At 35.3% G+C, this 12,431-nt stretch overlaps 3 protein-coding genes across 3 annotated transcripts in view; 1 reads left to right on the top strand and 2 right to left on the bottom strand.

The window, feature by feature from the left end:
• The window catches only part of LOC123557771 (cyclic nucleotide-gated cation channel alpha-3-like), a 111,280-nt gene that overhangs the window by 27,035 nt on the left and 71,814 nt on the right, over positions 1 to 12,431 (top strand). The window lies entirely within an intron of this gene.
• Positions 2,618 to 4,294, bottom strand: LOC128557387 (uncharacterized). Its single transcript, XM_053544722.1, has one exon. It carries the CDS (start codon positions 4,292 to 4,294, stop codon positions 2,618 to 2,620), a length of 1,677 nt encoding a protein of 558 aa, XP_053400697.1.
• LOC123540160 (uncharacterized) lies at positions 2,858 to 6,147 on the bottom strand. Its single transcript, XM_045324968.2, has 2 exons — positions 4,649 to 6,147; positions 2,858 to 2,993 (listed from the first exon to the last, which is right to left on the bottom strand). The coding sequence occupies exon 1, from the start codon at positions 5,854 to 5,856 to the stop codon at positions 4,654 to 4,656; it is 1,203 nt and encodes a 400-aa protein (XP_045180903.2). The 5' UTR covers positions 5,857 to 6,147; the 3' UTR covers positions 2,858 to 2,993; positions 4,649 to 4,653.

Here is a 12,431-nt window from a genome sequence, read left to right as displayed (position 1 = left end):
GAAAGATGGACACGTCCATTATATACATTTAGTAGAGTAAGGGTTAAAACATTCTAATACAATGCAATTATGCATATTTTTTAATCATGCAATTTTTAACATTTCGAAAGAGAATAGTAAATATATATATATATATACAGTATTTTCATTGTGGTGTGTAAATATACATGTATGTCATGCCGCCACAGAAATCTACTTCTTAATAAATATTAAGTTTCGTGATGTTTAACATATCTTTTTAAATGCTTGGTTTTCAATTTCCTCCTAAAAGCATTTACTTTCATCATTACATTTTATGCATATTTGTTATACAGCTACAAAGCGGTTTGCAATATGAATAATTTACTACAAATTGAGTTTTATCAAATTGAATATGAAAATTTTGCGCTAGTATATCTGAATTATCACTGATCGGTCTACATATTTGAGCCGCGCCATGAGAAAACCAACATAGTGCGTTTGCATCCGCGCAGTCTGGTCAGGATCCATACTGTTCGCTTTCAAAGCCTATTGCAATTAGAGAAACCATTAGCGAACCGCATGGATCCTGACTAGACTGCAGGTCTGGATCCATGTTGGTCGCAAATGCACTCACTATGTTGGTTTTCTTATGGTGCGGCTCATATTTCATTAAGCAATAGTATGCCCCTGCTCATACGGTGACACTATTCGTTGTGGCGATAGTCTTTGTACATATAACCTATAATCAAAGTAACTATTTCATGTAGTTCTCCATAAGTTCTGCCAGACTTGCTTATTATATTACAAAGCACTTGGGCTTTGAAGTTTCTTTTGATAATCTAAAATGTTATGGAATTTCAACATTTCCCATGACAGGTACTTCACGATATTTTATATGAAGCAGACGCATAGCTTAAATTTATCATTCAATAGAATTTGGAAGTCTTAAATTTATTGCACTAAATTATCTATTTTCGGAAGTAATTTGGACAATATATTTATACCAAATACCAAGTATCTGACAGATGTTTGGAAAGAGAGAATCTTACATGTATTTATGTTTAGTAATTGACATTATTCTAGGAACTGCTAAATATTTTAACAGGTTATTAAGCAAAGGTCAATAAACTTTTAGTACGGTTATATTATCTAGGTAAGACAAATGTAAGAGTAAAGGATATTGAACACTAAAATGTTTTGACAGATAAATTTAGCATCAATTTAATGTTTTCCGCCATAACTTATATTTTGAATCGAAATTAAATAGCAGTTTGCTTAACAGTCGGTAAAAAAAAATCAGAAATATATAGTATACACATAACATCTCGTATTTACCTTTAAAACAAAAGGTTTCAAAATAAAACACATTCGTAAACAAAACACAGATTCGAACTTCAAACATAAATCCCCCCAATCAAACGAGACTTACCTGAAGTTGATGTTTGGTTGGGATTCTATGTAGTCATACAGCTACTCGAAGGGATCATATGAGATGCGCGCCAACCGTGACCGTGATTATTCAGTATTAAAAGCTTTAGATCAAAAATTTTGGTCTAAACAGCAAAGTTTCAAACCTTTTATACATGGCTGTACTCATAAAAGCTTAGAGCGTAAACTTAGGGAGGGATACATATGCTTTCAGGGTGGGCATATGATCCCTTCGAGTAGCTGTATGACTACATAGAATCCCAACCAAACATCAACTTCAGGTAAGTCTCGTTTGATTGGGGGGATTCTATTACGTCATACGCTACTCTCGTGCTCATATGAGACTTCAAAGCAAAAGGACAAAATTTTTGGTCTCAAATGATTAATAGAAAATTGAACACAGCACATACCTGCTGAAATTGGAATTAACAGGACAACACAGCATCTGCAAATGTTGCCTCTTCCTGCTGAATGTCTTTATGGTAGAACTGTGCAAAAGTCTGTGAATTTGTCCATCCTGCCACACTTAATATATCATGTATAGGAATATGGCAGTTCTTGGCTTTCGATGTTGAAGCTGACCTGACACTATGAGCTTTGAATAAAGATATGTCTATGCCAGATAAACTCATAATAGTTTTTAACCATCTGCTTATGGTATTTGAGGTAACAGCTGCATGTGGTTTCAAATAACTTATAAACAGTAACTGTTCATTATTCCTTAATGGTTCAGTCCGTTTAATGTACTCACTTAATGTATTTACAACACATAAACTTGCATCCGGATAACTTTTTAACATAACATATGGTACACGCCTTCCTGGCTTTGACTGTTTTAAAGAACCTTTAAACTGTAACACATAAAACTCAGAACCTTTCCTTAGGTTTTCTAACGTCAACAGCTGTAATGACTGAGCTCTAGAAGCTTGAGTAAGAGCAATTAACATCGCTAATTTTAAAGTTAATAATTTCAAAGACAATTTTTCAAGTGGCATCAGAGTTTTTAAATAAGTAATTGTCTTGCTTACATGCCACGTCTCCTTGTATCTTGCTTTAGGTGGACGAATGTTATATGTTCCCTTACAAAATCTAGTGACAACTGGATGTTTGCCAACAATGAAGCCATCAAGAACGATTCCTAGAGCTGATAATGCACTCCTTGCAATATTAATACTTTCATAAGACAGTCCTGAATCAAACAATCTTGTTAAGAAGTCTATAACATTATTCACAGTAACTTGAACTGAATTAACTTGTTTTTCACTACAGAACTGAAACCATCTCTTAATGTAAACTGAGTACTGCTTTTGTGTTGAAGGTTTCCACGAGGACATGATAATGTCTGCAGCTCTCTCTGAAATGTTTCTATCTTGGAAAGATTGCCTGATAACCGAGAAGCAACTAGATTTAGTTTGCCTACCAGTGGATGTACTTTGTCTGTGTATGGAATCTGAAGTACCTTGGATGTCACTGGTATTATGTACGGAATGTCTATCAACAGTTCTAGGAGGTCGTTCCACCAATTCTGTGTGGGCCAAAGTGGCACTATCATAATACAGTCTCCTTGGTCTTGTCTCAGCTTCTGTAGAGCTCGTGCCACCAAACTGAAAGGACAGAAAATGTACATAAACATTTTAGACCAGTCTAAGGAGAAAGCATCCACAAAAAATGCTTCAGCATCAGGTTTCCATGAAACATACTTTGGCAACTGACAATTTAACCTTGATGCAAACATATCTACTTCTGGTTTGCCCCAGATACTTGTAACATTGTCAAAGATTTGCTCATTGAGCTTCCATTCGACATTATCATTGAAATTTCTTGATCCATGATCAGAAATATTGTCTTTTCCAGGAATATGTGTAGAAGATAACCATACTGATCTCCCCATACACCAAACCCACAGTTTGTGCACTAAATCATTGCATTCTAAAGACCTACAACCACCCATGTTCCTAATGTAGGACACTGCACATGTGTTATCTAACTGTACTTGCACATGTATATTTTTCTTATGCATGCAGAATGCTTTGACTGACAAACTGGCTGCCAATAGTTCTAAATAATTGATATGATGCCCTGCTTCTGCAGTAGTCCATCTACCACCTATTTCCTGATTCTCACATATTCCTGCCCATCCAAAGGACGATGCATCAGTCACAATCACTAAATCTGCATTACCATGATCTATAACTCTTTCCTGGGAAGACAGATTGTCTATCCACCATTTCAATTCAGTTCTCATTTCATCTGTGACATACATTTTCGAAGAAAAATCACCTTTCGAGTTTTTCAATGCTTGAATTTTTTCTTTTTCTATTTTTCGGTAGAACAGGTGGCCAAATTCAACAGCAGAAAAGCTTGAAACCATAAGGCCAAGAACTCTTGCTACATTTTGAATAGACACTTTTGATTTCCGATGTAATTGTTTGCATTCTTCTAAAAGTGTGAAAACTTTTTTCTGTGGAAGAGTAACGACCATTTTTTCGGAGTCTATGTCGTTACCAAGAAAGGTGATTTTTCTTGTAGGAATCAAAACTGATTTCTTTTTGTTTATCATGAAACCAACATCTGACATCAAGCTCACCGTGTCTTTGACATTTTGCTCACATTCTAAAAATGTGTTACCAGACAAAAAAGAATCATCTATATACCCTGAATTTTTGTATCCACGTACACGAAGTGACGCATATATTGGTTTCATAAGCTTTGTAAATAATCTAGGGGCAAAAGAAATACCATTTGGTAAAGCTTGGTATTGATATAAAATACCACGATGCTCAAATCTCAACTTCACTTGATCTTCTTCCGCAATGAATACAGAATAATATGCATCTTGAAGATCTACAGATGCCATGAAGCAATCTGGAGAAACTAAACGTAAAATAGATTCAAACGTATCCATTTTAAAATGATGATACGGTATGTATTGGTTCAGTTTTTTCAAATTCAATATCATTCTGTATTCACCAGGATTTGCTTTTGGTACAAGGAAAATTGGAGAAATAAACTCGTTAGGATGATGAGATACTTTTTTGATAACTTTCATGTTCAGTAACTTTTTAATCTCTGTATCTACAATCAGTGACTCTTTTTCACTGAATTTTGTGACAAAACATCTTGTTTGTATAGGATTTACAGAATCCAAAAATTCAATACGACAGTGTCTAACAATGTCTAAAATATTTTTATCCCGAGTAATTTCTCTCCAATTTTCCTCATGAAATCTGAGTCCACCAGCCTCAAATTGCTGACTAACCTGTTTTACTTCTTCTGCCCCTCCTTGGAGTTTTTTGTGTAGTTGGAACTGGGTATAGCAGCCGTTTCAGCAGGCCTGTAACCACGACCCCTATATCCACGTCTGAATCCTCCACGACCTCCCCTTCGATACGGAAAACTTCTGTATCCTCTACCACGTGGAGTACGCCCAACTTTACCGATTCTACTCATATCTTGAATGTCCTTAACATTCTTGTTTATATCCGTTTCATTCCCATAGAGGAACTCTGTATAGGGTAAGCTGGGTGACGTCAGTGGAAAGTATTTAGGGTCAAAATCATTCTTGTGGGATTCTTTCCGTCTGTTATTAATAAGTTTGTTAGAATGGCCCAGCAGCGCCAAGGCATTACTTCCCAACTCAAATGCTTGTGAATCGGTGTCTCCCTGTTTGTGCAACAACTTTACAATGTTAATTGATGCTTTGACAACACAATTTTGAATCAACTGCATTTTTGCATCCTCAGTTTGGGTATGTGCCTTTAGCAATCTCCACATACCCGGATTAACTCTGGTTTTTGTCAAAGCTTCACAGTTCTGTGGTCTGTGTACTTCTTTGAGGATTTCTTGAATTGTTTCCTCTGGAACACCGTTTCTAAAAGATCTATTGACAAAGTCTGCAAGATCTTCGTTTACATTCGTGTCCACTTTGTCTGCAAGCAGAAACTTGTCAGAAAGACCCTGAAATAATGTCTTCGGTTTCTTGAATGGGGGTTCAACCGGGTGTGGATCAATCTGGACATCTTCATTTCCGACTGAATGATCATTATCAGAATAATTAGGGGGGTAATTCTCGTCGCCCTCATCATCATAATCATATGAATCATCATAGCATCCCTGGTTACTGTCAAAGGAGTCCTGGTTACTGTCATTGCCCTGATACAACGTATCAACTCTTTCAGACAATATTTTCAAGTCCTGACCTTGCTTATTTATGTTAGAGTTCATTTCCTGTAATATTTTCAGAACTTCTTTATTCAAGTCCTTCTCGCACGTGATAGGAGCCTTTGACTTTGCTGATGACTTTACAGGCTGTTTTTCTGACTTTTTTCCAGTTTCTTTCCTCCCCGAGGAACCTTCTGGCTGAATTGCATCGGCATCTGGCTTCTGCGAAGCACCTGTTTCTTTAGCTTGCATTATTTGGGGTGAATTTTTGGCCGAATTTTTATTTTGCAGCATACTTTCCGCCATGTTGAACAGCTGATTACAGGAAGAATAATCTCCAACCCAAACAATTAGGTTGGAAAATTTCCATAAACGGAAGTTTATAAATAACTGAAATACAATTATTCAGTAGGATTTAAGCAACCACGTTGCTTATAAATTTTTTATTTCAAAAAAATACAACCTCGTTGTATTTATCAAAGAAATTAAACCAGTACACTTTGTTTAGAGACTATAAAGTTTATCAAGACACCTTGATAAAAGTTTACTGCACGGTCACAGTATTAATCTACAGCACCTGTAGACGGAGATTCGTCTGCTCTCGACGAAATCTCAAAGCGCACTGAATAATCACGGTCACGGTTGGCGCGCATCTCATATGAGCACGAGAGTAGCGTATGACGTAATAGAATCATTTGTTAAAAAGTAGTGCTAAGTTTTAATGTTTCGTAAAAACTTCAATTGTTTAGCCAGAGTAAAATTGCCAGGACAAGTCTTCAGAACCGTTTCGTATATTATTACATAAGTATCTCCAATACAATAGGACCTTTTACGATTTCTGGTACGTTACGACGGTATTTTCAATTTTACTGATATCTTTTACTTAACACAAATAAGAGTAGATGCGTACGTATAAAAAGCTTATTACTTTTACATCAAAAATAATATTGTGCACCTACAGTCGGGCAGTATTTTTGCTTCAGAGCTCGTGCATATTTCTCGGTACAACGCTAATAATTCATCGTAGTATTTGTAAGTAAGTTACGTGAATATGAAAAAAAAACAAAAAAAAACTTACGTAGTGATAGTTGGCTTGGGCATGCTGTTATATAAACTATAGTATGACGTTTGCTGCTTTATCGTGATATTGTCTGACCTGTCAGATGAAGAGAATTCTTCGCAACAACCAAATCAATGATCTTGTTATACAAACAAAACAGATACAAATGTATAAGTTTGCTATTTCCGAGGCTGTTTATAAATGTTAAAAGTTATGTAAAGCTGTGCCTCAATGGTAAAGAAACGTACAGATTGCTGCTGTAGGATTGAAAACTTCGATAGGGATTTCGATGCCTGGTGATCTCCATGTTTTTCGGCGAATGCCGTACTAAGAACGAGTTCGTGACCTGGCCCGACCCATGCAACATGACTTAAGTTTGCAAAGCAGACTACTTGATAGCGCATTATAGATAATTTGTCAAAATGAAAGATTTATGCAACACTCTGCCTGATTGGAAGAGGGTGTTTATTTCTTTCACTCTTCTGATTGTGCAACGCTGAGTGAAATGTCAGACAAAGCGTTTATCCTTAATGACGCTGTTTACAGTTTTAAAGCTACGCTTCACTCAGTATTTAGCAAAAATATTGATCTGAAAATGATACGTTAGTTTAATAAATATAATAGAAATCTGTTCAAATACCAACATATATCAGTTTACGGAAAGAGCTGAATACTGTCTGCGTATCACATGAATAAGGGTGTGATTAACGATCGATTAAAGTCTTCTAGGTAGAGAAGTGTATTCCAGACCACTGCGTAGAATAAACGAACACAAAAGTGCACACATACGAAACCTTTGTGAAAAAAATAAAAGAGAACCATTTAACTTGTTAAAGTGTGGTTTTTAGTTTTACTACTTGCAAAATGTTAGATAGATGACAGAATAACACAAATGATATGAAAACCTCATAAACTTCTTGTCTTACTACAATTCATTTTTTTAAGAAATTTCTTGTTTTAGTATCATTTGAAAGAGTTGTATCTGCTAAACAAGAATTAGTAAATAAGATGACCATAAATAATATGCAAGAATCATAACAGTCATGTTTTTGACTGAGAAATAATCAATCTTACACTGTAATAACGGAATTTCTGTTGAAGTATCATTGAAGACTATAAAGTAAATAATAAAAACTTTATAACATATTTTTGTCATGTAATTTATATTTTCTTTTTCAGTAGACAATATACTTTCAAATAGTACCAAAATTATATGAGCTTACCAGGCATCAATATTTGATAGATTTTGATAACAATGTTTTAATATGAGGAGGTCGTCAAGCTGGCTGACGGAAGCTCAGTTGTTCTAGCCAGTTGCCCGTTGTCGCCTGAAATAATTCCCGAAGGGGGCACATGTATTCACCTACCATCGGAAGCTGGAAAGTCGCCACATGACCTATAACAAAGTCGTTATGACCTTAAATTCTCTGCTTTGACAACAAACAAATAAAACAAAAACAAATGAATGTTTGCGCTTCCTTGAGTGTAGTGGGATGTACTGGCAATGGATTCAGTTCTTTGGTATTTAAAGGCCAATAATGACACTATAGCCACAGGGCAGACAAATGCAGTAATATCCTTTGTTGAGATAAGAAACAGTTCATTCTTTATTTTGGGTGAAGGTTATACAATATCAGGAGTGTAACTTTATTTTTTGTTTGTTTATATTTCGCATCGACTCAATTATAAGTCATATGGCGACTTTCCAGCTTTGATGGTGGTGGAAGACCCCAGGTGCCCCTCCATGCATTACTAGTATTTCATGCGGACACCTGGGTAGAACCACCGACCTTCCATATGCCAGCTGGGTTGCTTCCTCACATGAAGAATTCAACGCCCCGAGTGAGGCTTGAACCCATATTGATGAGGGGCAAGTGATTTGAAATCAGAGACCTTAAGCACTCGGCCACGGAGGCCCCATCAGAAGTGTGACTAACATATAACAAACTTTATCAAATTACTGCGGAGTTTGGTTTTGAGATCCATTTTGATTACTTCTTTCTTAAAGATTTTTATGTTCTTTCTGTTGTTGCCTTCTCTTGATGTTCAGTAACGATCTGATCTTTATTTGTTAAATTATGTATTTTGTTTCCTTAGATATCTAAGCAAAATAGGAATTTTATTAGGATTTACGAGATTTTGTCCGTCTCACATCTTTCATCCGTTCTTCGATCCTTTTCGATTTATCTTGCCTTTCTTTTTCTTATTTCAGTAACTTAGCACTGTGCCTTTTAAGATGGAATTGATCAGTGATTTATTTTGTTTGCTACTCATGCCGTTGTCATAGCAATAATAACCTAATGGAATTCGAGAGCTGTCCTGATTGCTTGTTCAAACTAGATAAAAATATCAGCTTTTGTATCAACCTAGTGTCAAAATTCGACAAAATCCCGTTAAGAATTGTGAGCTCCGTGCTATGGATTCAGAGAAATTGTTCTCTTTGCGTCAAGAGGTCATCTGTTTAGCACATGCCTGTTGTGTTTGGCAAGTCTTTGACCAAATTGATACAGAAGAAGAGTAATGTCATAAAACAGTTGCAGTATTACGTCCACGCTTATTTTTCGGCACAGTTTACACGACCATATTGTAAGCTTAACTCAGTTATCTAAGTACTACATTATTATGTAAAGATTAACTATAAAACTGACAGGATATGAATCATATAATTAATTAATTTAATCATATTTATTGTTTCTAACTTGTGTTACATAATTCCGGACAACAGCCAAATAAAGAAAGGAAAATGTTTTTTTAATTATGTTTATATTCAAATAAAACGTTTCTTGCAACATAAATCACTTTGATTCTACTCTAACCTGACGTCGAATAGGAACGTTGAGTAAATGCAATACAAAGTATTTCCAAACTATATTCGATGCATTTTTATCATTAGCTTATTTATAGTCACCATCGGTAACCTGTATAGACGATGTTAGTAATTTTATTGGGAGAATAGTGCAAGGTACAGAGAACGCCCAAGTTTCGGAAACTTCCCTGGCTCTTTAACGTGCCCCATACATTTCCCGAATGTTAGTAACTGGAGGATAAAGCAGTTTTGCTCAGTATATTTATGGAACACGCTTCTTCTGAGTAATGCTCTGTCTATCTAAAACAAAGTCAGTATAGCAGTATGTTATTCTGTAGAATGCGTTCATTTTCAACGAATTTGCAAGATCAATACAATATCGGATTCAGCTGTTTACGAGGCTGTTTGGTAACTATCAGTGCCAAGATTAGTAAATATCTAAAATCTTTGTTTTTTTTTAATAAAACCTGAATTGTAATTTACCTCAAGAAAACCTTTTAAACTTCATAGCGCGTAATTATATATTTTTTGCGAAAATTTGTTTGTTTTGAAAATCCGTGTGTTATTAAATTAATAATACCGTAGTCACATCATACTCAGATTCGTGTTTACATTATATTTATTTCCTATTATTTATGTTACATGCTGTGACATGGTAAATTTCGCCCAAATTTCAATAATATTCAGTTTACTGTAGGAGCATATTCATTTGCGGAATTCTAATATTTGCGCATTTTTGGGGTTCGGGAACGCGCGAAATTGGTGAATGCAGGAAATATAAGTACATGTATCGTAAACATTTACGTGATTTACTCAAATGAAAAATACAGATATTTCTGGATATTGTCGTGTGGAATATGTTAATCATACACTGATAATGTATGTTCGGCGCCTCCGTGGTTGAGTGGTTAAGGTCTTCGGGGTGTTGAATTCTTCATTGTGAGGAAGATATCCAGCTGGCTTACGGAAGGTCGGTGGCTCTACCCAGGTGCCCGCTCGTGATGAAATAATGCAGGAAGGGGCACCCGGGGTCTTCCTTCACCGTAAAAGCTAGAAATGACCTATGATTGTGTTGGTGCAACGTTTCACCCAACAAAACAAAAAAGAACTTATTGCTGTATCGGAATTCACAATCTTTTACAGAGTTGTATTTCGAAAAAAAAGAGTTAATTGAGCGTTAAATAAATAAAAAAGACCAAAGGAAATGTATATATCGGAAATAAAAAAAATATATGGTCTTTAAAGCCAGGGGTCTCTATTCGGATATACTCATTAGTTTAGGTGTGGTAATACTTTTGAAATTGAAAGCCTTATCTGTCCATCTGTGATTTTATCTTTTGGAATATTACTGTTTCCTCCAATGACGTAACGCACATGCAAATTCATCTCAAACTGTGCTGCTTGAAAGAGAAAAATAACAAACCCCTCTAAAATTTTGCTGTTATGTAGGACACTTCACTCGATAGCTTAATTGTTGCAAACTGTCGTGCAGACATTTCAAGAGAAATTGATTTACTAACTTTCGTAACAGTTGATGTAACTACATGTTTTAAAGAAACGTTGATGGAAGTGTGGAGCTATGTAATATGGCACAATTATTACCATTATTATCATCATCATCATCGTCACCATTATCCAGCAAGATGAAGGCGTAAAGTATATTTATAAAATAATCCAAATCATGCCAAAGAAATATTAAAATATTGCTGATAAATGTTATAGAACGTAAGAATTCGAACTAAAAGGTACGTTTGAGTTATGGTTAACAGAAACCATTAAAGTTTTAACGTAAAATGAGGAAACTATTTATTAGTTTAATGCAGCAAGCGTATTGAAATGCAGAAACTAAAAGTAACTCAGAAGAAACGATTTTTTTAGATTACTTGCCCTATATTTAAATAAAATATAGATCACATGATATTACCGATTTTGTTATACCGAATAAGCCAGACAAATCTGATTACAGAAAATAGTTATATAGAAATTTTCTTGAAAAATTTACCAGAAGAACATGCAGTGACATTTTGTTATGTAACTTGATTCAGTTTCATGTATTTGAAGTTTCAATGGTAATATTTTTACGGAAACATTTTATGTGTTAATACTGTTATTTCTCTACATAATCTACGACACTGTTGCATGAGTTTGGCTTTATGAATAATTCTTGTCTATAAGTGAATTTTGTTTCCAACTTTAATGTAAAGTAGGTTATATGAATTTCCTTTGATCTCTGTCCAACCCCGCCTACTCAGTATGTAAACTTTTCAGTTTCATCTTTTTTTAGTGTTTTCTATTTTGGTTACCTAGCAACATGTCAGTGGTGATGATATGGTCAGTGATGTAACTGTATATCTTGAAAATTTATTTGCTGCTCGTGTCGTTGTCATAGCGATATTAAGCTAATGGATCTCAAGTGATGTGCAGATGGCTTGTTCAGACTAGAAAAAAACAGTATCAGATTTCTTTAAGAGAGCTACCAAATACAATTGAGAATCAGATTTCATATAGATATGATTAAAATAGAATTACGGATTTTTGAGAAACGCGCGTCTTTCGTGGAATGAAACTGAGTTTGTATACAAGTATCATCGGCCTGTTTTATCGTCTAGTATTTTAAAATAAATTTGTTCCTAATCTTGATATTTTAAGCGTAAATTTCAAATTCAGATAAAATTCACAGGACACCAATTTGTAATGCCAATGGAATTTTTAAATGCAGATTGGCCTTACACATTCAAATATTATTATGTCTCCCCCAGGAGACATATTGTTTTTGCCCTGTCCGTCCGTCCGTCCGTCCGTACGTACGTACGTCACACTTCATTTCCGAGCAATAACTGGAGAACCATTTGACCTAGAACCTTCAAACTTCATAGGGTTGTAGGGCTGCTAGAGTAGACGACCTCTATTGTTTTTGGGGTCACTCCATCAAAGGTCAAGGTCACAGGGGCCTGAACATTGAAAACCATTTCCGATCAATAACTAGAGAACCACTTGACCCAGAACGTTGAAACT

The sequence above is a fragment of the Mercenaria mercenaria genome, chromosome 5 (assembly GCF_021730395.1).
Source record: "Mercenaria mercenaria strain notata chromosome 5, MADL_Memer_1, whole genome shotgun sequence".
In the NCBI taxonomy this organism is placed as follows: Eukaryota; Metazoa; Mollusca; class Bivalvia; order Venerida; family Veneridae; genus Mercenaria; species Mercenaria mercenaria.
This window is presented reverse-complemented; position numbering and strand designations above follow the sequence as displayed.

Bases quoted from the DNA above. Each gene is read 5' to 3' on its own strand.
- LOC128557387 (XM_053544722.1), bottom strand. From the start codon at position 4,294: ATGGATACGTTTGAATCTATTTTACGTTTAGTTTCTCCAGATTGCTTC.
- LOC123540160 (XM_045324968.2), bottom strand. From the start codon at position 5,856: ATGGCGGAAAGTATGCTGCAAAATAAAAATTCGGCCAAAAATTCACCC.